Source organism: Grammomys surdaster, unplaced genomic scaffold (assembly GCF_004785775.1).
Source record: "Grammomys surdaster isolate TR1022 unplaced genomic scaffold, NIH_TR_1.0 264, whole genome shotgun sequence".
Lineage (NCBI taxonomy): Eukaryota > Metazoa > Chordata > Mammalia > Rodentia > Muridae > Grammomys > Grammomys surdaster.
In genome coordinates this window covers 4,931,882-4,959,384 of record NW_021604705.1, presented here as the reverse complement: position 1 = coordinate 4,959,384, position 27,503 = coordinate 4,931,882, and the positions used below count along the sequence as shown (strand labels likewise).

Sequence of the window (27,503 nt, the reverse complement as noted above, 5' to 3'; positions counted from 1 at the left end):
AAGATTTGCTTGTGTTACAGTGATCTCAAAATGTAAAAGTAAATGTGCTTTTATTTCCTCTGTTGAGAACAGTACCCAAGCTTTTCAAATACATGGCCTGGGTTCAGACTAGAATGTTTCTATCTATCCCTAGACCTAGACCTGGAAGCTTTTAGCCTCCATACAATCAAATCTTCACAAGCCTGGACCTTGAAGGCTCAGCTTCCTGTATACAAGGCCTAGAATGTTTTAGCCTCTGAGACTTACTGCTGAATGAACTCATTGTTTTTTGTTCTTTCTTAACTCTGGCTGCCTGGATCAACTCAGTTGTTCTGGCTCAAACTCCTATTCAACTGTCTGATTCGATGTGGCTTTTCTCTGCTTCTCAATTGTTTTCTTGATCTCAAACTAACTCTGGCAATCTGTTCAACTCTCTGGCGCCTTTTCGTTATCTGCCTGCAACCTGCTTCTGAACTGAGCTGACCAAACTCAATCAACTGACTGACTGAACTGAACTCAACAAATGAACTCACAAAGGAACTCAGCTCCATTGCTTTGCGCTCACTGCAGTGACTCTCAACTGACTCACTCCCAACTCACTGACCGATGACCTCAACTGATTGAACTGTCTTCATTTTCAACGCACTGCCCTTAAATAGCTTTTCTCCTGATTATTGAGCATGTTCTATCTCTAAATCATTCTGTGAAATCTTTCTTTGATTCATTACTTTGTTTGCCCCTCAGTTAGAGTTCATTGTTTGGGATTAAAGGTGAGTACTAAAGGATTGCAGCCAGAAGAAATTAAAGATATGGACTAAGAGTGTGTCTGCATTCCAGCCAGATCACACAGACCTAGAAGGTCTTTGGATGTGATCAGCTGTTGGATTAAAATCTCTCAACATCAAAATTTATCTAAGGCAGGAAGAAATATTAACTGTGTTTATTTACATCAGTTTACCTTTCTGCTTCCTTAGCCTTAAGCAGGGAAGGAAACTCTAATTCTATTTACTGGCATCTATTGAGTCTTTACTTTGGAACCAGCTTAAAGCCCCTTACATTCTTCCATTTTTAAATCTTCCAATGAACTATAAGTTGTGTGTCTTTAATACTTACTGCAAGGTCAGTGCAGTCTCCCTTTCAATCTAGGAAGGAAAGCCAATGGATAAAATGGAAGAAAAGGCACACTAAAACATTTTCACTGTACCATTTCAAATCTGTCTCCTTTTCTAATTCTCTAACTCTTTAGCTATACTAACAAACTATCATCACATATCTTTAGGCTTTTAGGGGCAGAGATTTGGGGTAGAGTATATGTTATGCCTAAATTGCAGGGACCCCAAAAGACAACTAAGCAGTCAATTCTGATGTAAACACACAAGGGTCTTTTATTATGAGCTCTTGAGCAAGGTCTCTCATCATCTCCATCAGCGGGTCAGAGTGAGAGCCCTGAGTCTAGGGGTTCAGCGTCTTTATTATGGTTACAGCAAACTTGGAGAATTTCCATACGGGTCAGCAAGTTAATATTTTAAAAACTGCATTTATGACATAATCTGCAGGAGCTGAACACGAAGGTAAAGCAACCTGACAAATAGGATGGTCAGGTTATCTATTCTCTGTAAGAAGTCTTAGGTTATTTCTATATACCTTGGTGCTGCTATTGTAGCCTGGCTACTGCTAAAGGGAGTGGGCCGTGTCATAGGATGCTTGCTGAGGTGTGATATTCTTCCTGGAATTGGAGTTTAGACCCTGGTATTGTACAAAATGGAGTTCTTTGAAAAAATGAGGTTAGTTTGGTATTATACATATACAAATACATGTCTCATTAAGGAGATACTTACCTTCCCCATTTTTTTTTAATTCTCCAAATTAACATGGTTCTTTTTAACTTTTGACTTTAGACAGGTCTTTTCAAAACAAAACAAAATTTTTCTCTAAATGCAAGAAGTCTCTTATTTCTTGGTCTAGACTTTAGAGTGAAGCTCCTACTGTCTGTGTATGTAACAGGAGTTACTGATCACTGAACATGCCATGTGGCATACTGGCATCCTGAAATTCATATATCCCAAATGATGCCTGGGAACCAGATGGTTGCAATGGTTCCTTCTCAATCCCTTTCTTCCTACTTAGCATCCTTGCTATTCAAAGCTTATGTGCCCTTGAAGGTAAATCAAACCAGAAAATACTAGGTCAAAAAATAAAACAATTCAAAATACTAACCAAGGGTTGTCAAAAAAATCTATCTGAATTTAATGTGCCACAAATTCCAAGCTACAAAGCTTCCTTCAAAGACTGCTTTTAAGTACCTGTGTATAAAGAAAAATCCACTATATGGAACTTTTGTCTATTGATTTGAAGGTAGTTTCTAGCACCAGATCCACTTGAATCAAAGAGGAGAACCAGAGGAGACAATAGTACAATTTAATAATTGTTTTCTTTAAAACAGATGAATGCCCAAAATCAAAATAGACCTTCATCAATTTACCAATTTGATTTAAAAAGAAGCACATGCGGGAGGAATTTTAGAAAATGCTTCCATTTGGTGGATTTTTTCCTTAGTCATTTCATAAATTATGAATCCTAATAGTATTGAAGAAACCTCTTTGTTGCTTTGCCTCATGGTTCCACTGCCATTTCCTGCTAGAAATTGAAGTAGATATCGAAAATAGAGATGTACTCTATTTAAGAAATTGTTTCTGTTACAAAATAACAAAGCAAATCAAGACAGAAAACAAAAACGAAGTACACACACACACACCCACACACACACCCTTTAAGCACGTTGATACTTTAGGGATGTTGAGGTTAAATGACTTATCTAAGAATGCACTCGAATTTAGGTATCACTTTTGCTTCTACTCCATGAACTCACTAGTTCATTGTTCATTTCATCTACAATCCAATAACCACAAAATAAGCCTGACTTTCTAGACCCTGAGCACCAAACCCATAAATCACACACTTAGAGCAACACTCTTTCCATCACAGACTTAAGAGTCCATGACCCCCTGTCCCTAACGAGGTTCCCCACTGGGCTTCCTGTTATTTTAAGTGAAATGGCGAATCACTGAGTTGTATAACATGGATCTCATGGAGTCACTTTCACCATTTTGTAGTCTTTCTTATATGTAGATGGATAAAATCACTTTATGTCATGTATTAAAAATATCAAGATGTCTTTATCTATAGAGTTAAATTAAATGTATCCTTAGAAAACTCTTAACTAAATCCTTGGCTTCTTATTGGCTTTCTCTAATGTCAACACACAAATGAAGTGTAGTTATTCTCAAGTCTAACTTTGCCTCTGGCCACTGAATGTCTGCAAGACTGTAGCAAACACAGATCATCATGAGGGAGTCAAGAGTTTTTATTTACATTTCAATAGTAAAAACAACCAGTAAAAGAAGGTTGTAATTATAATATAATTAAATAATTAGAGATAATTTCCCAATAGTAATTGGTTTCAATATATTAAAAGCTTAGCAGTATGTGCTGAGGAAATAACCCCTTTCCTGACTCTGAACAGAACAAGTCCTTCCAATGTGGTAAACTGTTTTCAGTTTCTTCTTACCCAGGCTGACATTCTTTACAGTAAGTGTCCTGAATCTTATACTGTGTATTTATCTGTGATAGCCTCTCACCAACAGGATCCATGAAAACTGAGAAATGGCAAAATGCAAAATTTTAGGATATATATCTTATTCAAACATATAAAATGTTTACACTGGATCTCAAGGAGAAAACAATATGAATTTTTTTCATAGAAAAAATAATGATCTCAGAAACCATTTAAAGACATTTACCAAAACATAGATATGTTTCTTCACCCTTTGAGTTACATAAAGATCATGTGAGCCAGAAAAAAGAGAATTTATCTTTTAACATCAGCCTTGAATTTACACACCTGCCAATTCATCTTTGTGATTCTTACAGCATACAAAATGTGTAGTCTTATGTGTGCAGTAGACATATCAATAAGATGGTACTTAGAGGAAGGCCTTATCCTGGGTCTGGTTCCCTGATGCCACTGAAGTTCCAACTGACACATTTTTAAAATAGCCAGGTGTCAGAGGAAAATTCTGTCCTGGAAGAGTAACTCAAACTGTGTGAAATAGTTTACCAACTTTGGCTGCAATGCAAATATTCTTGGATGCACTTCTTTCCTCTCCTTTTTCCCCGACTATTCTAGAGTGAACTGGGGAGGGATTTGTACTTTTACTGATCTTTTTTTACCTCCTCTCTACTATTTTTCTGGTTCTCTATGTACTTCATATATAATCCAATTTTTGTTATAACCTTTGTAAATGCTTAGAATTGTGTTCAGAATAGGGTTTTACCCAATAGCCAATGTAGGTGCTTCAACATTTTACTGTGTTGAATTTTAGACTTTTTAAATATATATTTAAAGTAACTGAAAATGTTATAGCTTCCCATATTCTCATCCTCTGCTCTGCATTTTATGGAAACTCTGGCTTGAATTAAATGCTTAACTTCACCAGATAAATTTCATATGTTTACTACTTACATATGTTTACTACTTACATAGGAATACTTACATTCCTATGTAAATATTCATAAGCAATGTCACTTGCTGTTTTAAACTTGATAAATATTGTAAAATTCTGTTTGCAGTTTTAAAATGTTTTAGTTTCATTCCTTTGAAGTTATTTCTGAGATCTTTGTGTTGATACACACAGCACATCTTATTTAAATGTCTGTATGCACCAAGAGCCTGAACTTCAATTTATGCATTCTGCTTTAGGTGAGCATCTAAATTATTTTTTTCCTTGTTATTGCAATACACATTCTTGAAAATATATGCCATCCCCTACATGGAGAAGTTCTCAAAGTTGTATACTACATGTAGAAATTTGATTCTTAGATTCTCGTTTTCTACATACTACATATATAATCTAATTTCTGTTATAACCTTTGTGAATGTTATAAACTTTTCCTCCATGAATACTACCTTTTCATTCTCCATGATGTATATTAAAATGAACATATTCTTGTACATCTATATAAGATTCTGTATTAATGGCCAGAGTACTTTAATTATAATTCCCTCTGCTGAGTAAGGTTTGTTCAGTGAATAAGCTTACATCATACAAGCAGCCGATTGTTTGATAGTTCCTTCCCTAACTTAGTATCGCACTCTTTTCTTTGTGGAGAATATGAAATATCATCATGTTTCAAATAAACACCACTGGGTCTTCTCAATTATCAACTTTATATCTTTTTTACAGCAATGTTTTGTGCCTAATCTAGGAGTTCTCTTACATAACAAATGATTTATTTTCTACTCCAAGTCTACCTTGCCTTTTCCAACACATAAGAATACAACAGGAAAGAAAACAGCCCTGGCCAGCCTCAAAAACTTGAATGTCATGAAGGTCAACTTATGCATCCTGCTTTACATGAGTATCTAGACTGTTTTCTTGTTGTCCCTGTAACATACACTCTTTAAGATATATGCCATCCTTCATACGGAGAAGTCCCTCAGAGTTGTATATTACGTTCAGTACCTGGAATGTCATAGACTTCACAACTCCAGATCTCTGAGAAAAAATCTCCATGCTGACAAGCTACTTAATTTATCCTAGTTTGTTTCATATAGAATAAATCAAGTCTTATAATTTATTTCTTACTTTTAACTCATTTTTGAAGATTTACAGGATCATCATAAAAAATTATAATTCCTCAGTTTATTTCTACACTATTGTGGGAATGTCATACTATCCTCTACATGAAAAAATAAAATATAATTTCTGTATGCCACGTTGGAAAAACAAAATAAAGCCTCACCTTAACTTCTTTACTAAATTATACTAACATAAATCCACATTAGTGCATAGATGAATATTAAAAAGTTTGACTTATAAAATAGCAGTTATTTGTGATAATTTTATGCCTCTCGGGAAGTAAATCTAAGTTACATCACAATAAATCTTAAACAGTTTTATAAAATAAGAGAGATGCTTTATGTTGTTGTTTCATGAATAAGATTATTATATACTAACAGTAAAAAAATATCTATTGAAAACTTTCAGGAATATCTTAATTTTATTTAATTCAATTTAGTATATAAAATCTGCTTGCCATATTGGGAGTTAAAAAAAATTCTTACACATACCAATACTGTTTATAATAATACAACACTGATGCTTGTGTTTTATTATGATACAAACAAAATATACATTTAAAAATTTTAATTATACTACAAGACTACAGTTTAAAAGGAAAATTATTCAAATTCATTGATAACCACTGACAATGCTAGAAGTGAAGCTCTTCTGTGGCTTCTGACAGGTTTTATTTTTCTTTCCCAAAAAGTTATGTTTCAAATTTTCATAAATATCTTATGTTACTAAATATTTAAGCAGGAGTTACAAAGCCTGAGCACTCTTCTGTACATGGATTTTCAATTTGCCAAATCTGGAAATTTTAACTCTTATGTATTTTTAACCCCACATACTGTAAATTACACTATTGTGATCATCTAGTATGAGAAATTATGTATTTCTATATTTAAAAAATTGCCCATCCCTCAAAATGACTTGTCAGTTGAAACACACTGACTGCTACAAGGTGGTGTTCTGAAGAGAAGGGGTCCCCAAGTTCCCTTTGATCTGTCTCAGTAGAATGTGTATGATATATCTTAGATATATGGTTAAGAAAAATCAATGTTTACTGAGTGGTCTTATTTAATTTTATTTTTTCACATGAATAAAATGACACAAGTTGTCTTGGAAACTCATTCTTGGTTATGTCAGTCCAACAAAGTAAACACTCTTGTTAGCCTCTAGGTAAGATTACCAGTTCAGTAGGAACTGCTTGCAATAATTAATATATCCAAAGAATCAAAGTATAGCACAAAGGGAGAGTCCAAAAGTATGATCATAATATTGTAGGCATGTTATAAGTAAGTCTTACTTTAAACAAAAGATTCTGGGATTGTGAATGATTCCCGGAGTGCTGCTGTGGCTTCTACAATGTGCTCATTCTTTTTCTATGACTATTTTGCATTTTGTTAAGTAATTTGGCTGTTTCTTCTCAAATGTTTACTCCATCATGTGAATACACAGTTTTGAGCTCTCTTGGGAAAGAAAAACAAAGGATTTTACATAAATTGATTATTTAGATTATCATTTCTAAACAAACTCTTAAAATTTCCAATAAATTAAATGTAAATGAACTCCTTCAGGCATTCTTCTATTTAGCAGCACAAAGGACTGAATAAAAATGCAGGGAAAATATTCAAAGAGGCTAAAGCCATGTACTGAAGTCAGAAAAAAATACATAAAAAATGAATATATAAAAATAAAAAATATATATAAAAAATGAAAAACTAGATAGTTCAGAGTAGCTTCTGGAAGATCTGGTGCCTTTAATATTCGAAACTTTGAGCAATATTCTGCTTTTTCATTATTTCAATACAGAGTTGTTCGTTGTCAGTGGTAAAGAAGTATACACTCCATTGGTCACTTGAGCTTTCTCACACTCTTCTACATCTTTTGAACAAGTAAGAATGAGTATGGTTTATTTATAGTCTGTGTTTAAAAATACACATAAACCTTAGCCTCCACCTGTATTTTGTAACCTTATTTTCCTAATAGCTTTTTATAATATATTTAACCATCATTAATAGTTTTATGTCCAAAGCAGCCAAAATTTTAAACCTAAGATATAAAATAGATTTACAGAATTTTGATAAAAATTACATTTCTAATTATATAAGTAATTTGAAAATAGTTTGGATATTATTACCTATATAAAATTAATTTTCAGAAGTCAACACAAATAATAGAAGCTTGTACAATTTTTCAATACTATTGATATTTGAGTATTACTCTCTGATATATAACTATCTGAAAGTATATTTTTAAATAAAGCATGCCTCCACTGTCTTGAGTTGGCTGTGATTCTGTAGGACTCACTAAGCCAATAGATAAACACCCTTGTATGATTGATGATTAGTAGTCTAACCATGACACAAGAATTTGTATGCATTTCTGCTGGAGATGCAATTCATTCTGATTTACATATTAAAACTGTTCCTTCATTTTTGCCTTGTGTTAGAGTGAAGTTTCTACAAATATTCATTATTATACTAGACTCTTGCATATCAGTGTTATGCCCTTGAGATAGGTGCCCAATGCAAATTAAATGAATGTAAAATACTGATGCTACTTTGAACAGAGAGACTGTTTGACTCTGTAATACTGATCTTCAATCACACAGGCTTCTCACACAATCTTTCAAAACATGTAGAATGCATGAGAAACAAGCAAGGTCTGTTGGTTTTCTAAAAAGCTGCATTCTTCGTGAGGAAGTGACTAATTGTTCATTTCACACTATAAAGGGCGTGAAAAGGCAAAACAGAGGAAGGCTAAAGGCTTTGTGGTATAGGAAGGAAAGGTGAGTTCTGGAGAGACTGACAGGAAAACGCTGTTCAGAGAGAAAGTTGAATTTGACACATGGTAACAAACCACAGATGATTTTTATGCTAATGATGTGAGTAATTTTCTTTACATGTGTAAGACTTGTGAAATTGCTAAAAACAATGCTCCTTGAAAGTGTATGTAAAGAGAAGGTGTCGAAGAGTTCATTTAACCCTTCCCGTCATCAAAATTTTGCCCTTATCCATCCATGCAACAAATATACAGCCCCGCTCGCCACCTTGGTCATCTACTCAATTATCTCTTTGTATTACATATTGCTTTCTCCTATTTACTGAAATATAATCAAATAAAGGTGTAAATGCAAACAATATACAGAATATGATAAATACTTAGAAAAAAGAGAACACAGAAATACATTGGTTATAAATAAAATATTGCCATCCCATAATTCCTTTTTTTACAAATTTTACTTTCACTTGAGCTTTTGCTAAAAACTGCTAAAATCTAAATTATTTTTAACTGACAAGTTGGCAGATATTTATACTCCAGTAGAAAAAATCCCATTACATTCTATCTACCTTGTGGCTTTCTCGTATTTTTATGGCAATATAAGTTTTTCTCAGAGCTAGAACTTATAGCTATCTTTTGTCTATCTCCTAACAATTCCCATCTACAGATTAGGACACAGTATAATTCATGTCACCCTTATTATTATATTAAGATATTTTACCATGTTTCCCAAAGTGCACAGGAATTGTGTACTAAGTTCCTATAGCATGGATTCTAGAGCGTATCACTGAGCATCTGGTTCTGGCCGTGATGCTGTTTCTGATGAACAATCAAAAGGAACCTGGTTAGCATCATTAATACCCTCTCACCGAGCACTACTGCAGTACACTAGATGTAGCCTGTTGCCAGAAAGAAGGAACACACCTTTCTAAATTCCCATGCCCGGCTCCAAGTGTGGGCTGATGGCTCCTTGAAAAAGTTTCTGTTACTAACATAAGCTGTTGTAATTTGTGCCTTTTCTCCAGTTCCTCCAAGATCACCTGTTCTAGAATGGAACACTTAAGCTGCTTCTAAGAACATAGCCTACAGCATGGGAAAGTCCATGTTTACTGGACGTGCTTGGGAATAAGCACCTTACTCAGTGAACCTGGTGTTTCCCTAGCTTGCTTACTTACATGACATTAAATTCAAACTATAAAACATTTACAAATGTAAGGCCCCTATTTTTAAGACAATTCTTGACTTTGCGGATGCAGGGTTTGTTCTCAGAAAGCTGGTTCAGATGATGTCCGATACAGTCTTATTCAGCAGAGCATCCTGTGCCTCAGTGAGACTCCATGGGAAGCATGGATGAGTTAGTATAAGGGACGTACAAAACAGAAGACATTATTTGTGCAGGCAGGTAAATAATTCCCTCTTTAAATTAAATAGAAAACTATGTAGCCACTGATCTCTGAAGCTCATCTGTGTCTCTGTGATGTCGTCGATTTCGTTTCTTCTTCATTTCCTGCATGTGCTTCCACTTTGGGCTGCCCTTGTTACGCTGTCTCCGCTTTTCCCTGTACCACATCTGTTCACAGTACTGGTCCAGGCTGAAGTTTGGGCTGCTAAGGATTTGGATGTAGTCTTTGTATCTCAACCGTGACTCAGCCAACAGATCCTTGACCTGCCCCTCCTGGTATTCTGCCCTCTGGGTATTTTCCATCTGTTCATTCTCAATGACATTCAAAGTCAGCTTCACTACGGTGTGGATGAAAGTGTGCTCCTGTGCTTTGCAGTAATACATCCCAGAGTCCTTCTTCTGCAGACTTCGAATCAGTAGCCCATAGTCCGTTTTGATGATCCTTTCATCAGGTTTCAACTGCAGGTTGAAAAAAAAAATGTAGGTAATAAATTAGAAACAGAGCCACAAGCAAATGAAAACAGACCACATAGTTTTACTTAGATGAACCCAAAAGATATACTCTTCATCTTTCTGTCATCAAATCTAACATTGTCAGCCATAGTTGAAGATGGTTAAAAAAAGAAAAAAAGAAAGAAAGAAAGAAAGAAAGAAAGAAAGAAAGAAAGAAGAGAATAAAGTGGTAGCCCCAAGCTATAACCTGTTTGCTCTATATTTGAATTTTATTAAGTCAAATAAAACTTTGAAATATATTTAGCTTTTCTCTGCAGTGTAGAGATAAGAGTAAAATAGTGTGAGAAACAATAAGGAAAAGCTAAGCTATCATTGATCTTTACAGGTATTTCCAACGGAGAGCAATGGTTTAAGATGGCAGTTTTAAGGGAGACTGTAAGAATATCACTGTTATATTGAAGAACTCAGAGTGTGTACTACCTGTTATAGAGAGAACAGTGATACTGGTTCCACTTTCTACATATCACCAAATAAAAGATCTGCGTAGTCTGTAAGAAGGAGAAACTATGACTTATGACTTACGACTTCCAATAGAGGATTGGAAAAAGACATGGGTACAGATTTGGACATCAGAGCTGGAACTGAGCAGGCCTGTACTGCTAAAATTGTTTCAAGCTAATTTCCCTATTATCATCAAGTTGTACACGTAATACTTTGGACTTCACTATTTGTGGAAAGTTTTACCATAGCTTGGGGTATTTGGCCTAACATGGTAATGTGATTTCAAGTGTGAGAAAGGACAATGAATAAAAGGAGTCTCCCCTGAAATGTGAGGCTAAAGTCTCTGAAGCTGTAGCACTAAGGGACAATTCAAATGTTAAGCTTGCCTGGGTCCAAGATAGTATAAATAATGAGACATATTCAATGTATCAGGGGCATGTTTATCAACACAAAGGCCTTGTTTAAGTGTTAAATGGCTAGGCATGAAATAGAACAACAACAACAGCAACAACAACAACAACAACAGCAATAACAAAGAAACCTGGAAGAGTTCCCAGCTTACACATCTGTCCCTGAATTGTAGACTTCCAGTTGAAGGAAATGGAAGAGGCATAAAGACAGCTAAATTAAATTTATTCACAGTGGGTGGACTGTACTCCACATTCTTATGTGAAAAGAATGTAGGAATAAAATCTCTCTTATTCTGGAAATATGAGAAAAGGGAAAGAAACATCTTTGGCCAGCAGCCCAGTTAACTAACAAGTATATGGCAAACCACCCTCTGTGCCAGAGAAGTGCAGCTGGCAGGGAACCTTTTGAGGCCAAAGGCAGGTCACAGCTCAGATCCTCGGTTAATGAGGCTGAATGGTCTCCAGACCTGCCTTGCACTGCCCTGAGTCTACGCCATCAGGATTTTGCTTCGTTGCTTGTTTGTGTCCTTTTCTTCGATTATTTGGTGACCTGCATGTGTTTTCTTTTCCCAGAGGGTTGAATCTATAAGTCATGACATCTTAAAATACTACTGTAATACAAACGAGCTTCAAAATAATTTACATTCTCAAACCACAGGATGGTGATTCTCAACCTTCCTGATGCTGTGCCACTTTAACAGTGTTCTTCTTGTGGTGACCCCCGATCATAAAATTATTTTCATTGCTCCTAACTGTAATTTCACTGCTGTCATGAACCGTAATGTAAACATCTAATATGCAGGATATCCGATATGTGATTCTTGTGAAGCAGTTGTTCTACCCCACTCCACCACCAAGGACTTGTGACCCAGGTCGAGAACTGCCACCATAAAAGAGCTTTGCCTAAAATAAAAGTAGGCATGTATTGGTAGATCTCTAAAGGGAGACCATTGAACTAAAATAGCATTCTCATGCTTAACATAGAAAACACAACTTCTTTATAAATAAGCTTATTGTAATTATTTACAAAGTATAAACATATCTTGGATCTCAAACTACTGGCTCTATAAACTTGGATGCTGGTTTCTGACAACTTCCTCTTATGATTCATCTATCTTCCCGAATGCTATCCCACCATTCAAGTTTCTGCATAGCACATGGTAGATTTGGAAGTTAAAATGTGGAGTAGTCACAGCATTATAATTGCCATGTCACTTGGGCTGCGATGTATGAAAGGTTTTATTTCTGCAGTTTCTTAACTGAAAATGTCCTGCAGTCATCAGCATGACACCATAGCTAACTGTAGTTCTATTCTGTCTCTAAACCTCATAGACCTCTCTGTGGTCTGTATCTTCCTGTTGCTGAGGTTACTTTCAGTGTGGCCTTTAGGCACAATCAGAGTTCTGACTGGGTGCTTTCTCTTGTTTTCTTTAATCTTTCAACAGGAAGGAATTATGACTCCAGCTTCATGTGCACTGGACACCACCCCAGCACAGCTTTGTCCTGTTGATGAAGCTTTGTCCTGAGACTTTTCCCAGTTACCTTCTTTTCATGTTAGTACACTCCCTATGGGCGTTCATAAACACCTGATATTTCACTTCTAGGTCCTGATTCTTTATCTTTTCCTAATTCTTTGGAAAATTCTATCTGTTGTTTCATTTTTGGCCAAAAGTTATAAGCTATGTTGTAAAAGATTTTGAGGTACATGACTTTGCCTGATGTCTATTAAATTATTTGATTAATTTTGTTGCTTTTCCAAGATTTTAAAAGTATAGCTTCAGTGTAGTGGAATCATTAATAAAACATAATTTAAATTCCCATATCTGGAAGATTTCTACAATTTATAGATAAAAATATGTGACCCAGAAATTAAGTAGTTGGTTAGTATTCACTTAATTTCCATTACTTCTCTGTAACATTTTTCTTTGGTCCTAGGATAAGATACATCATTAGGCAACTGCATATCCCAAAGTGAAATGACAGCACATTCAACATACAACATGTCACTTCTCTCACAGAGATCGCTTCTGGCCACTGATTCAAAATCATGGAATTTTCTCCACTCTAGAGTGCTAAGCAAAACCTTCCCTAAATTTAACAACATAAACCATTCTTCCACTGGAACCAGTTATCCCCTTGCCTAATCTGAGCAAAAATTACATACTTGGCATTGTTAAATGGAACTCTCCAGTGAAAGGCAGTTCATTTAAAACGAGAAGAGCAAAGAATGATGAGGGTCATTGAGATATAGACAGCAGGTTAAGATGAGGGTGCTTTATTCTCTAACAAGAGCAACTGGAAGGCCTAAAATATTCCTCATGTCTTGGAAGAAACTATAACTTGAGGAATACTACTTTCTTCAGACAACAGAAAATATGACCAGAGATAAATTGGCATTAAAGAAGAAAAAACACTCTCAACATGATAAACATGAAAGTCTGTAAACCTTTTGTAAAAAAAAAAATATGTTTGTATTTAAAATAAAATACTGAATACATTTTTCTAATTATACTTGCATTATGCTACATAATGAAACATTTATTAATATAATGGAAAATCAATAATTAATCATTTAAGGCAAAGAGCAAAGGAAAATAGGGCTAAAGTAACTGGTTCATTCCTTTAAGAAATGAAATTTATACTTAAATAATTGTTAGAATAACTTTTTTACCTTTGAATAAATATAAACACATAAATATAAGGTATAAGTATTAAAGACCTTAGAAAAACATTATTAGTGTCCTATTGGGGAAGAAATTTCTAAGCAGAATAGTTTTTAAAAAGCTATGAACTTATAAATAAGTAGATTTTTATATCAAATATAAAACTTTTGTAGAAAAATTAAAAATTGTTAGAAATAAAATATATAAAATGAATAGTTACTTATAATGTTTTAATATTAAATACTGATTTCTGTAATGTATGAATGACTGGAGGAAAGTGTTTTAAGTGAGTCTGCAAGCAACTACCTAAACAATGCATACCTAAGGTATTTTACAGAAAATTAAGGAAAGCCTACAGTTAAGAAACACGAGGACATTTGCTCATCTGTGCTTTTTGAACACAATCTATTTGTTTTTTTTGTCAAATTGCTAAAGGTTTCTTAAATCTTATGTATGCTGTTTCTGTGAGGGGTGTGTGCCCGTCTGGGGATCTTGAACAAACAGTATAATGACCAACTTCTCCAACTTCTTTTGTTTTGGGATTTTGTCCTAACTAAATAGGAAAGTAAACATAAAGGAATCCTTTTTATTATCAGAAAACATGGGCTATTCAAAGAGCTTCTGTTTTGACTGTGGATTATGTGTGGACAAAAGAGAGATAAAAGCAGAGTGTTTACTACTAACAGGGGGAAGAAGGAAATGCTCCCGGGGCAATGATGAGTACTGGAACTGAAAAAACCCAAAATATCACTCATGCTTATCTGCACTAAGTGGTCTCATGGCTCTTTGTGTGTTATTGCAAGGTTAAAACCATTTATTTGCTTTCATAACAAAGAAAGAACAAAAGGAAAACAGAGCCCCACAGATGGAAAATGCAGAGACTGGAAGATATTTTAAAAACATTAAACTCCATCAAGAAAAAACAGTATGGCAAACAAACGGCATGAAGGATTGTTCCTTTTCTTCATTAAAGCTAGCCCCAAAGTTCAACAGAAGCTCAGGGACCGCCGATTAACTTGCTGGCTACACCATAATCACCATCAGTTTCAAGACCAGCCTTTAAAGACAGTCAGCAGATAACTGACTCGTGACCTCCTCCAACAGCACCCAACTGCGAAGTGGCTCAGTGAGGAAACAGGCTCCTCCTGGCACAGAATAACCTGGTGACAACATCTGTAGCCCAGGAGACCATGGGACGTCTCTGGGGCTTTTTATGAGAAGAGGAAATATTACAAGCAGCAACCTTATGAGAGAGGGACAGGAGGTATCCCGCAGGGTAACATGCTTCAAATGCAGCAGAAATATGGCTCTGTTTTCCTCAACTCAGGAAGCAGCTCTGTGGGTCCAGGACAATGGAAAACTGCCCATTTGCAAAGACGGATGAAAATACCAGTTGAAACATTGCGGGGAACAGACTTTTCAGTAAAATTCAATAAATACATTATTTCTGCCCCATTGAATTTCATGGAGCATGGTACCATCATGATATGTGATACAGTGTTGTGAGGTACATTAAAATGGTGCATAGATATTTCAGAAGAACGAAGTATGTAAGGTAGCTATGGAGATATTTCAGAAAAACGAAGAATGTAAGGTAGCTATGGGGATCTACAGGAGGAATATACCTTTCCCTCCAAAGATCAGATTTTATTTGCTACGGAGGACAAATAAAGTAATTATATTTAATAGAAAAAATCACACCTCAATAGCTATAAAACATGTTTCAACTCATGTAAATTTAGTATATGAAAATGTAACTGAACCAAATGCATCTTAAGTAGCCAACATTTACTATTTTTTGGGAGCTTGTATTTTGAAGTAGGATAATCATTACTACATCAGACATAATTCAATACATATTAGAAGTTTAGAACATAAGAGAAACTCAAAACAAATATTGACTGTGTATATTACCTGCCTTTTGGTAGTGATCAAATTTTATTGATATGTGACATCATAGAGAAGAGTCAATGGACATGTGGACATTTTCAGATTTAGACATTTATGTGTTAAACTTCAGTTGACAGAGAGAAAAGTAGTAGTTTCTTCTTCTCTGTTTTGTTACTTTTATTAACACAGACTTATCATTTAAATATGTTTTATATCTTGTGATATTGTAAGTTCTACTCCATAGGGCAGGCCTCAGGATCATTTTTCATCTTGGGAAACATCTATTCTGAGTTCTGCATCAGTCTTTCTTCACCATAGTGTTTCTAGTGTAATATGTGAATTGTAAACTCTGATAAAATATCATTAGATTCTTAATTTTTTTAATTATCCATATTTGCATGGACCTGGACATATGCTGTTCCACAGAGATCAGAAGAGGGCATAGGATCCCCTGGGACTGGAGTTAAAACCAGTTATGAGCCATCTGATGTGAGTGCTAAGAACTGCATCTGGGCCCTTTGGAGGAATAGTCAGTTCTCGTAACCATTATACCATCTTTCCAGCCCCTCAGTGGATCCTTTTTTTCCTTCTTTAATAATAAACATAACAATAATCAATTTTACAATCAGTCTTTGCTTAATAATATTGAATTAAGGTTAATCTAAGCTTTCTAAGACTGCCTAAAATATTCTCACTACATTCTGTAACATATATAATTTATCTCCGCCATAAAATGTTCATAACACTTGAAATGTTTTTAGAAATAAAAGTTTGGAAGAAAACTTAAGTGAATTTATTTTGAGCATGGGTATCAATGCTACAGTTGCATTAAGTGGACCTGTTTTTATCCCCAAAGAATTACAGCCTCTGTGATTAGTGAGCATAAACTCTTACATTTCCTTTTATCAAAGGTGACAAGACTGCTCTATGGCACTCAGGTTTGTGTGACTTTCACAGCAAACAGCTTGACTTCAGTTTGATAACAGCATCCTTGTTGGTGATAGCTTACCTCCTCTCTATGCTCATCTCCTGACCGCTGGATGTACCACTCAACAGAGGCTTGTTGGGATTTAGGTATACATTCCAAAAAGGTTGAATTAAATTCAATCCCGAAAATCACCTTTTCATCAGCTGTTTCATGACTAATGCCTAGAAAGCAAACATAACATTGTAGATTAACCTTGACCTTATTTTAAAAGCAATGGGAAAATAGACTGATTCAGAACAGATGTCATCAGGGAAGAATCATACACATTATTAAAGAGAAAGGAAATTCATGCTGTAATACTGTTACCTGAGAATCAAATACTCTTCAACAGAGTGATTTTTAAACTACATGTGTATCATCATTTTAATCTTTCATGGCCATATTACAGTTATTTTAAAGAAATGACAATTTGCAAAGTGTAATTCTTCATGTTGTATCTCTTCATTAAATAAATTTTTGTGTCCTTCAATATCATATTCCAGCCTTAAGGTCATATTCCCTCTGTTGTTAGTTTGGGAGAGTAATTAGGTTTTATATATTTTTTCCATTTCAATTTTATGTGTATTGGTGTTTTGCCTACATGTATGCCTACATTACATGCAAAAAACACTCACAGAGGTAAGAATACAGAAGAATAACTGGGCAGGGAGCTTAGCTTTAAAGATATGCTTTCCCTACTATACATTTAGTATGAGTCAGTTAATGAGCGCTAAAGAATAGTTTATCAGATACTTTATTAATTTAGCTGCTCTACCTAAAATACATTCCATCCAGAATACTAAACAGCTGTGTTCCATGCGGGAAATAAAATCTGTGCTCAAATTAATCAAGTTAAAGTAACCATGACTGCACAGCCTGGTTCACGTATGCACTTGTCCATCATTCATTCATATATTCAACTCTACATGGACCAACTTAATACTTCAGGCATCCGCAAAAGACCAAGGCTTAGAGAATCTAGGGGAATCGCAAGGAAAGCACACAAACTGACTAACAGACAGATATTGGAGAGAAAGGTAAAAAAGTTATCAGATAGGATGAGAGGAAAGGTCTCTCTGAGCAGCTGCTGCATCACTGTAAAGTCCAAGGATGGGATGAGATTGGAGGTAGAGTCAGAAGGATTATCAAGAGGTCCCTGATAGAATGTGAAAACGAGAGGCACCACTAAGGGTTCTAGCTGATTTTCACTTCAGTTGAGTTCATATTTACTAATATGAGGTGATCTGCAGAACATGAAACCAAAAATTCCTTCTCAGCCATTCAGTGTAGCTGCTAATTGGGCATTCAAGAGCGGTTTTTGAATAGGAATGAGGATACTCATGCCTAACAGAAAGGAAAGTTAACTGCAAATTTTAGAGTCAAACAGCATCTATTACTACATTAATGGGGAAAAAGCAAATAAACATAGAATGAGAAAATAGCTTGAGTTGTCCCAAACTGTGAGGAAGTTGAGAATATCAAGAAGGTGCAGTTTGCTGGGTAAGAGGTCCATCAGAAAGATATGTTGACACCGTAGTGTAAGTGTGCAGAAGTCTACCTCTTTTGGGCACAATAGTGGCTCAAGGGTTTCAGATGTAAATTTCCGATGACTAAAGTTTCAAGCTAACAAGAAAGTAGAACCAGCTCGCAAAACTTCCTAACTGGTAAACATGAGTCTAAAGAATGAAGTGTTTCAAAGAAGAAAGTGTTGCAGATCGTATGAAAATTGAAACTGAAGAACATTTATTGGTTATGGAATGGAAAAAGTTGCCAGTGGCCTCACCAGGAATGGAATGAGCAGGATGAAGATTCAGAGGTCTTGGGCAATGGTTTATAGCAGGAACTGGACATGGTGAAGGGGAGACAATTACTCTGAGTGCCTCAGGCGATGACTGTCCATTGTTCATTGCTTTGTGCCACTTAGCATCATCTAACATATCATCTATATTTCCTGTTTTATATTTGTCCTTTAACCTAACAGACACTGGATATAAAGTCCAGGAATACATAAGTAGCATCCATGACTATATAGGTAATGTTCAGTTCAATACACAAAGTTGTCCCTGGTATATCTTTTTATTTATATATGTAAAGGACTGAATTCATAGAATTCAATGACCACTAAACTAAACAATGGGTGTAAGAGTGAGTCACTTTTATGTTAAAATTAAAAGATATACACCCTATTCTGTATCAGAACTTTCTATGCAGAAGAGTGAATTGTGAGGTAAAAACACGGCTGTGCGTTCTTTTTGATCAAGAGATGACAACTAGATCACCAGTTATTAACTATGAAGACTGAAGTCATCCTTGGTCAGTTATAATGTGACGGAAGAATCTTCCTTTCTCCACCCCAGGAGAGGAGGGTCGACCCACAGTCTTTTTGTTTATGGAATGTTTTATTTACATTGAAGACGTGATCCTCTTTCCCCATTCCCCTACCCACCCAGTAACCCCCTATCCCATCCCACCTCCTCTTGCTTCTATGAGAATATGTCCCCATCCACCGACCCACTTTTGCCTCCCCACCCTTGAATTCCCCCACACTGGGGCATCCAGCCTTCACTGGACCAAGGACCTCCTCTCCCACCTATGCCCAACAATGCCATCCTCCTCTATATATACAGCTGGAGCCAAGGATCCCTCCCTATGTTCTTCCAGGTTGGTGGTTTAGACCCTGGGAGCTCTGGTTGGTTGGTATTTTTGCTCTCCCTATGGGGCCGCAAACCCTTTCAGCTCCTTCAGCCTTCTCTCACTCCTCCATTGGGAACCTCATGATTAGCTCAGTGGTTAGCTATGGACATCTGGTTCTGTATATTTTAGGCTCTGGCAGACCCCTAAGGAGACAGCTATATCAGGCTCCTTTCAGAATGCACTTTCTGGCATTCACTACAGTGTCTACCTTTGGTGACTGCATATGGGATGGACAGCCAGGTAGAACAGCCTCCAGATGACACTTCCTTCAGTTTCTGTCCCATGCTTTGTCTCCATATTTACTCTCATGAGTATTTTGTTACTCCTAAGAAGAACCAAAACACCCACACTTTGGTCTTCCTTCTTCATGAGCTTCATGTGGTCTAGGAGTTGTATCTTGGATATTGTGAGCTTTTGGGTTAATATCCAGTTATCAGTGAGTGTTTACCATGTGTGTTCTTTTGTGATTGGGTTACTTCACTCAGGATGATATTTTCAAGTTCCATCCATTTACCTACGAATTTCATGAAATCATTGTTTTTAATAGCTGAGTAGTACTCCATTATGTACATGTACCACATTTTCTGTATCCATTCCTCTGTTGAAGGACATCTGGGTTCTTTCCAGCTTCTGGCTATTATAAATAAGGCTGCTATGAACATAGTAGAGCACATGTACTTGTTATATTTTGGAGCATCTTCTGGGTATATGCCCAAGAGTGGTAAAGCTGGGTGCTCAGGTAATACTATGTCCAATTTTCTGAGGAACTGCCAGACAAATTTCCAGAGTCGTTGCACCATCTTGCAATCTCACCAACAATGGAGGAGTGTTCCTCTTCCTCCATATCCTCACCAGCATCTACTATCACCTGAGTTTTTAATCTTAGCTATTCAGACTGTTGTGAGGTGGAATCTCAGAGTTGTTTTGATTTACATTTCCCTGAAAACTAAGGATATTGAACATTTCTTTAGGTGCTTCTCGGCCGTTTGTGTTTCTTCAATTGATGGAAATATCTCCCATGCTCATGGATTGGCAGGATTAATATAGTAAAAATTGCTATCTTGCCAAAACCAAACTACAGATACAATGCAATCTTCATCAAAATTCCAAATTAATTCTTCATAGAGGTAGAAAGAACAATCTTAAAGTTCATTTGGAATAACAAAAAACCCAGGATAGCAAGAACTATTCTCAACAATAAAAGAACTTCTGGAGGAATCACCATCCCTGACCTCAAGTGTACTACAGAGCAATAGTGATAAAAACTACAGGGTATTGGTACAGAGACAGGCAGGAAGATCAATGGAATATAATTGAAGACCTAGAAATGAACCGACACAACTATGGTCACTTGATCTTTGTCAAGGCAGCTAAAACTGTACAATAGAAAAGGATAGCATTTTCAACAAATAGTGCTGGTTCAAATGGAGGTCAGCATGTAGAAGAATGCAAATCGATCCATTCTTATTTCCTTGTAGGAAGCTCAAGTCCAAGTGGATAAAGAACCTCCACATAAAACCAGATACATTGAAACTAATAGAAGAGAAGGTGGGGAAGATCCTCGAGTACCTAGGCACAGAGGAAAAGTTCCTGAACAGAACACCAATGGCTAATGCTTTAAGATCAAGAATTGACAAATGGGACCTCCTAAAATTGCAAAGTTTCTGTAAGTCAAAGGACACTTGTCAATAGGACAAAATGGCAAGCAACAGATTGGGAAAAGATCTTTGCCAATCCTACATCCAATAGGGGGCTAATATCCAATATATACAAGGAACTAAAGAAACTAGACTCCAGACAACCAAATAACCCTATTAGAAAATGGGGTACTGACCCACAGTCTTAATAACAACACTCAGGAGGGAAAAAAGGGGGATCTCTCTGTCTCTGAGGGAAAGCTCAGCAAGATTTACATGGCTATTCAAATTATAGTGCTGCATGTCACGTGACAGTGGAACCCTGTCTTTAAAAAAAAACAAAAAACTGGTGGTGGTGGGGGGAAACAAAAGAAGGGAAAAATTAAAATCTCAAAGCTGTCTATGGTTTTTAGATTGAATTTTTCCCCATTTTCAAACTCACTAACCAAATTTTATTTCCACGTCTTCTCTACTAATATTTTCAAAGCCTTCTGTTCACTGTCACTCTTCTTTTCGAAATGATATGGCCTCTAGCAATCTCTCCTTCCTATATCACTAATTATACCCTACAACATCTCCAAAGGGCATAAGATACAAAGGAATTTCTTTGTCTACCAGTATACTCAGATCAGTTAAGGGCATATGGAATTCGCTCAATGCACATTTAGTGCTTGAATGTATACAAGAACAAGTGAATATAAATAAAGTAGAGACTATCTAAAACTTTTTTTCTAATAAGTACCAAAGCTTTTATCAGACCTTCCTGGGAGGTCTTTGCATTTTACTCTGGATGCTCAAATGTTTGGGGCCAAATCCTGTTTTGCCTCTAACAGTTTTCAAACTTTACAAGGATGGATAAGGCACTGAAAAAGAAAGATGCCATGGCATAGAAATTTAAAAGACATATGAAATAAACCATGGTTTAAAAAGGATTATTCACTTAGGTAAGTAGACAGGGAATTGGCTTATAAAATCCTGTTACTTTTCTAGAACATAAGCATTACACAGAATAAGATAGTCATATATATGGTGGTTTAGATTTGTATAGCCACTTTCAAAAAACAGAAAGACTGGGCTTACTATTTTAAGTGGTAAGAAATGTGCATCAAGCCCATACTTACTGTCTTCTATGTCCCAGCACTGAGTGATTGGGTCCCCATACTTTACATCCTGGCGTCTAGCTCGTCTATGGAAAGAAGATTAAGCTAATTAGATTTTCAAGGCTAATTGGAATATAGAAAGTCTGTCTCTCATGTTAAAACTGGCAGATTCAAACTGTACTTGTGTTACTGTGCAACCTAAATGCAGGTCACTGTTCCCATCAATCAAACGTTAACTTAAATTCTTGTGGTAGAAAAGTCCCAACATGACAAATACTGTTTTACATTAAAATGATCAGAATTTCCTTTAACTACTGGTCTCTTTTCTAACTTGACAAATTATTTAACAGAACAGGTTGAACATGATTAGGACCCAATTTTATATACAAGACATGAAAATAACTCTTCTTTATATTTGCATGTAAAAATCATAATATAAAAAGTGTTCCAATGAGTAGGAAAGTACATATAAATACAGAGACCTCATCATATCTAGATTCACTCTATTGTAGATTTCATTCAATAAATTAAGTACTGCCAAAAACATTTAACATGGCATATATGCATATATGTTATTACGATCAATAAATATGAAATTAACATTTTTTTGGTTTCATATTTAAAAAGAAATTCCACATTTTTCCCAATCTATGTATGTCTTATATCACAATATATTTTCATTATATTTGTCTATTTTTAACAGAAAGTACTTTAGCATACACATAAAACCTAAAGACATCTTAGCATACTATTATATAATGTTTTCATATACACACACTTATAATTGTGTGATGCTGAAATTGAGTTAAGTGCATTTATTTCTTTATATATACTTTTTACAATATACATATTCAAAATTTCTTCTGGTTTGTTTGAACTGTACAGTATAGTGTTATTACTGCTAGCCTGCACTGTGCCACAGCACACCAGCATTTCTTATTTCTTTCTGACAGTTTTGTTAAATCCTAAAGAACTCTCCTCCACTGCTACTCTCTCCAGTCCATGTTGTCACTTCAGAGATCAGAGAAACAGAAGTAAACTTTCTCAGATGCTTGGGGTGCTCCCCAGGGACAAAGCTGACCAGATGACAACCTTGGAAAAGAGTCATCCATTGTACACATCTGTAATCTCAAATAGACATTATGTTAGGTAAGGGAGCACATCACAGTGGCATGTCTGTAAGATCAGAGATACAGTCTTGGGAAATGCAAGAAGAAAAAAATTATGATGGTATAAGGTACACGAGGTCACAAATGTTTTTAAATCTTGGCTTCTTCAGGAATGGGATCAATTAATCAAAGCCAACATTTATTGCCAAGTAATGAGCACTCTGTTTTTTGGCTTCTAGAAAAGTGTTCCCCAAAGATTCACTAACATGAGTGTTACTGGGCAGAAAAGTTTAACAAAATTTTGGTAACTTTTAACTGTTAATAATCATATTTACCTACTTATGTGTAATTTATGGGGTTGAAAGAATATAAAATGTGTCTCAGTTTTAACCAAATGTTTGCAAACTAAAGTAAGCACCTTTTATCTTTGAGTCCTCAAGTTTAGAATTTGACAAGCTGGTGAGATATTTAAAATAAAATAAATGTCCATTTGGTAGTGAAGTGAATGCTATCTCTTCACTTTGAGCATCAAAACACACAAAAAGCTAAATAGATGACTTAAAAATGAAAATAATCAAAATCATCAATAATTTTATCTAGAACTCACACTTTAAATAACTCCTTAAAATTAATGTTACTAATAATAAATAATCAGGTGAAAATATTTATCTAACATAAGTGTTAGTGATGGGCATTCATATTAGCTCTAATTACTTTATTGCTATCGAGAATAGTGTGAAAATGTATGTTTTATAACTCTGGGTCACTTTTCTTGTGTATATTGAATAAAGCAATAATTGAGTTTTCTTGGCAATTTCCAGGTGTGTATAAAATAAAAGGCCACAAATGTCAAGGAAACAGTTTGTCATTGAAGCTTGTCTTAGTCACAGAAATTGGCAAATTATAGTTATTAGAGTAAATATAAAATTGAACCAAGTCACTAGATGTAAAATGGGTTGTGTCTGAACTTCTATAAACATGTATTTATAAATGACTTGGAAAGCAATAGATGTGAATATGTTCACATTTAGAAATTTGATAGGAGAAATGTAGAATAATGTAGTTAATAAGAACAAATTTGGGAAGTAGACAAGATATCACTCTGTAGCTCAGGCTACATTACAACTCTCTTGCTTCTGCCTCTTGAGTTGTGGAATTATCAGCATGAACTGGCATGTTAAAAATCAGACAAATGTAATGAATATATATTGCGGTATAAGACAACTGTTAAAATAAAATTCACTGGTGTTTCCTTTCAATGATAGAAGATACTATATAGAATTTATCAGATTTTTAAAAAATCCACATTTTACTCTTTCAGAACATCTGTTCTACCTTCCCAATTTTAATTTAGTATAAAATGATTGAATATTTTAATTGAAATACTCTTCCCACAGGCCAAGTTTTCTTTGTCTTTTTCTTAAATTACAAGAAAAGTCCCTCATGTAAGAAACTCATCATGTGGGGAGGAGATGTGCCCTGACCTTTTAGAAGTGGGTGCATATCTGGAGCAAGCATTTCCATCCCAAGCACAGTAAGGGTCTCTTGCAAGACAGCAATCAGCACACGCTTTTCCATAAGTGTCGCATCTGTGCAAGGAGAGCTGAACCAACCCATCCCAGGAACCAACGTACAACTGTTGCTGCAAATCGAGCAAAAGAAATAAATTAGCAGCATTACTGACATTAGTCTTGAGAAGTACTCTTTTGCAAATATCACAGGATAGCTTTAAATCAGTTTGCAAGTGTCCAGCTACCTTAAACACTTGTGGAGAAATGTGAGGAGTAGCAAGAAAAGTCAAGCTCTTCTACCCCTGGCCAGACACTGTATTGAACATATTGATCTGAAATGGACAACATTCTAGAAAACTAAACTTGGCAGTAATTGAGGAAGGTCAAAAACCAGCTGCTGGCCTATAGAATTGCAATGTCAAGTGCTTTCTCAGTAGCAGAAGTTATACTTTAGTAGGTTCTAGAAAGCATAGATGCTACAGGCAATATTGATGGCATGCCTCTGCCTCGTCTCTCAACATGAGGTATGACTAAAAGACACTCTGGGCACTGTCTATTTTTAAGTAACCATTTCATTTGCTAGTGATGAAGTAATCCTGAAAGAATAGCAGTTACTATTAGGAGAGTAAATATTTGTTATTTCTATGCATACATCACCAAGTGGACTTGGGCAATGCCATGTCACAAAGCAAAGGCTGCAGGGTCTTGGAAACACTACAAAAATGACACTTTGAGAGTTGATTCTGAAATTCCTGCAGAATGCCCCCAAACAGTTCCATTTATGTGTCTGCAGCAGAGGTCATGAAGAAGGAAGAATAAGTAGCTGAGTAAGGCTCAGCATATGCTTTCAAATAATGTGAGGTAAACGCCAGTGGAGCTGTAAATACAGGAAGAACCTCACAGAAATAGACACTAGCATAAAAAGTACAGAGGTTCTCAGCTCTAAAAATTATCTTTCACTTTATTGCCTGATAAATTCTCTTAAGACTTTAATGTCATCAAACACAATGAGTCATTATCTGTACTTTCATGATTCTCTGAGGTGCTTATTTTCATCACCATTGATTTTCTCTCTATCTGTGGACTCTAATCTGTTTCCGCTTGCTTCCAACTGCAGCCATTTTGCAAGCCCTGTATCATTGCTTGCTTAGATTGTTTGCAAGAGTTCAAACTACTTCCCCTGACTCCAACCCTTTCTCTAACCAGCACCTCTGCAGAGGACTCACTTCATCTTCCACAGACAGATCTTTATAATTAAACGATGGTTTTATCTTGACATTTCTCTGCTTAAAACACATAATGTTTTTTGTCCTGAAGCTATTAAGCATCATGGAAACAGGTAGGGCTAAAATATTCATGCTTAGTTTTCCAGAGTCATTTCTAACTTCCTTTTACCCTGGGCACACATATGTTTTAGGTCAAATTTTATACACACTTAATGGAAACAGGTGTAGAATTTTATTCTTCACATCCTTGCTCCTCCATTCTATCCCTCTTTTTATTTATCTGGTTAACTACAACCAGTTCATGACTTAGTTTGTCTGCTTCTTTTCTTATTTCCCTTCCCCTGCTCTTTCTGTCTCCTCTCAATTACTTCCTATTTTTTGCCTTTCCCTTATGTGCTTCAGGTATTACTCTACATTGTTAGCATGCTTTTCTCTCTCAAATTTTCCCAGAGTTTCTGGGGGGGACATTAAGACTATGCTGCTCATTCCTTTCTGCATATCTAAAGAACAATAGCATGGATTCAAGGAAGAAATGTTATTTAATGAGCAAGTCAATGACACAGAATGCCGAAGGAAATCCATTTAGACTTTCCTTTAATAACTGGTCTACCATGCTTAATTGTAGCAATGCTTTCATTTGAAACTTATATTATCAAATGATTTTCTTAAATCTTGAGGATGTTTGTAGAAATGGAATGGAAAGTCTAAATCTAGTCAATTGAGATGTGGATTATAATATCTGTAAAATCATATTTTACGTATGTATCATTACTAGTGTATTAGTGTAACAGTAGTTATTAGTGTAACTACTATTAACACATCCTCTTGATTAAAACGTTGGCATGTATTTAAATGGATAGGGATATATCAGTGGTAGAAGAGGTGAAGTACTTGTCAGTATTTGCATGAGACTAGGGTCAATCACCAGCACTGAGAAAAACAAAACAAGGTTCTGCTTATGCCTATAAATAAACACAACATGCAGGAGGCAGTGTTAAAACACAAGTGAGTTCTGGACTAGCCTGAGGTAGATAGAAAGATCCTGTCCTCAGTAAAGTACTCACTGGCTTGCCTAATGTGTGTGAAACCTGGGGTTCCATCCCAAGCATCCCCAATTAAATAGAACAAAATAAAAGTTAAACTCATAATAAACGTGATTAAATTCTAGCTTTGTTGTTGAGAGAACTAGTTCTGAGAGCGATTTATTTAGTAGGGTAATGAAAGTTGACTCTTTAATGTTGTTTACCAAAATTCTTACTTGAAATCCCAGATTGACTAATTAAAATCCCTTTTCAAAGTTTGTGATTATTATATTAAATATATGTCTTATGCCTTCAACGGAAACACAACTCAGCTGCCCCACTGTTTTTGTTTTGTTTTTGTATTGTTTTAGTGTGTGTGTGTGCGAGTGTGCGTGTGTGTGTGTGTTGAGTCAAAGTAAGAGATACACACATTCAATCTCATTCTCCTGAGGTCAGGTAAAAAAACAATGAGCTCTAATCAATAGGAGGCATCAAGCAACCTTTAACTGTCTGCATTATTAATGACTTAAC

General features: G+C 35.6%; 1 protein-coding gene across 1 annotated transcript in view; it reads right to left on the bottom strand.

Annotated features, from left to right (window-relative positions):
* Positions 1–6,020: 6,020 nt before the first annotated feature.
* Positions 6,021–27,503, bottom strand: part of Sema3d (semaphorin 3D) — a 187,857-nt gene continuing 166,374 nt past the window's right edge. The window contains exons 15-18 of the mRNA XM_028776078.1: positions 24,698–24,855; positions 22,126–22,190; positions 16,716–16,855; positions 6,021–10,248 (exon numbers count right to left, since the gene is read on the bottom strand). Of these exons, the coding sequence (XP_028631911.1) occupies positions 9,823–10,248; positions 16,716–16,855; positions 22,126–22,190; positions 24,698–24,855 (789 nt within the window). The 3' untranslated portion in view covers positions 6,021–9,822. The remainder of the gene's footprint in view (positions 10,249–16,715; positions 16,856–22,125; positions 22,191–24,697; positions 24,856–27,503) is intronic.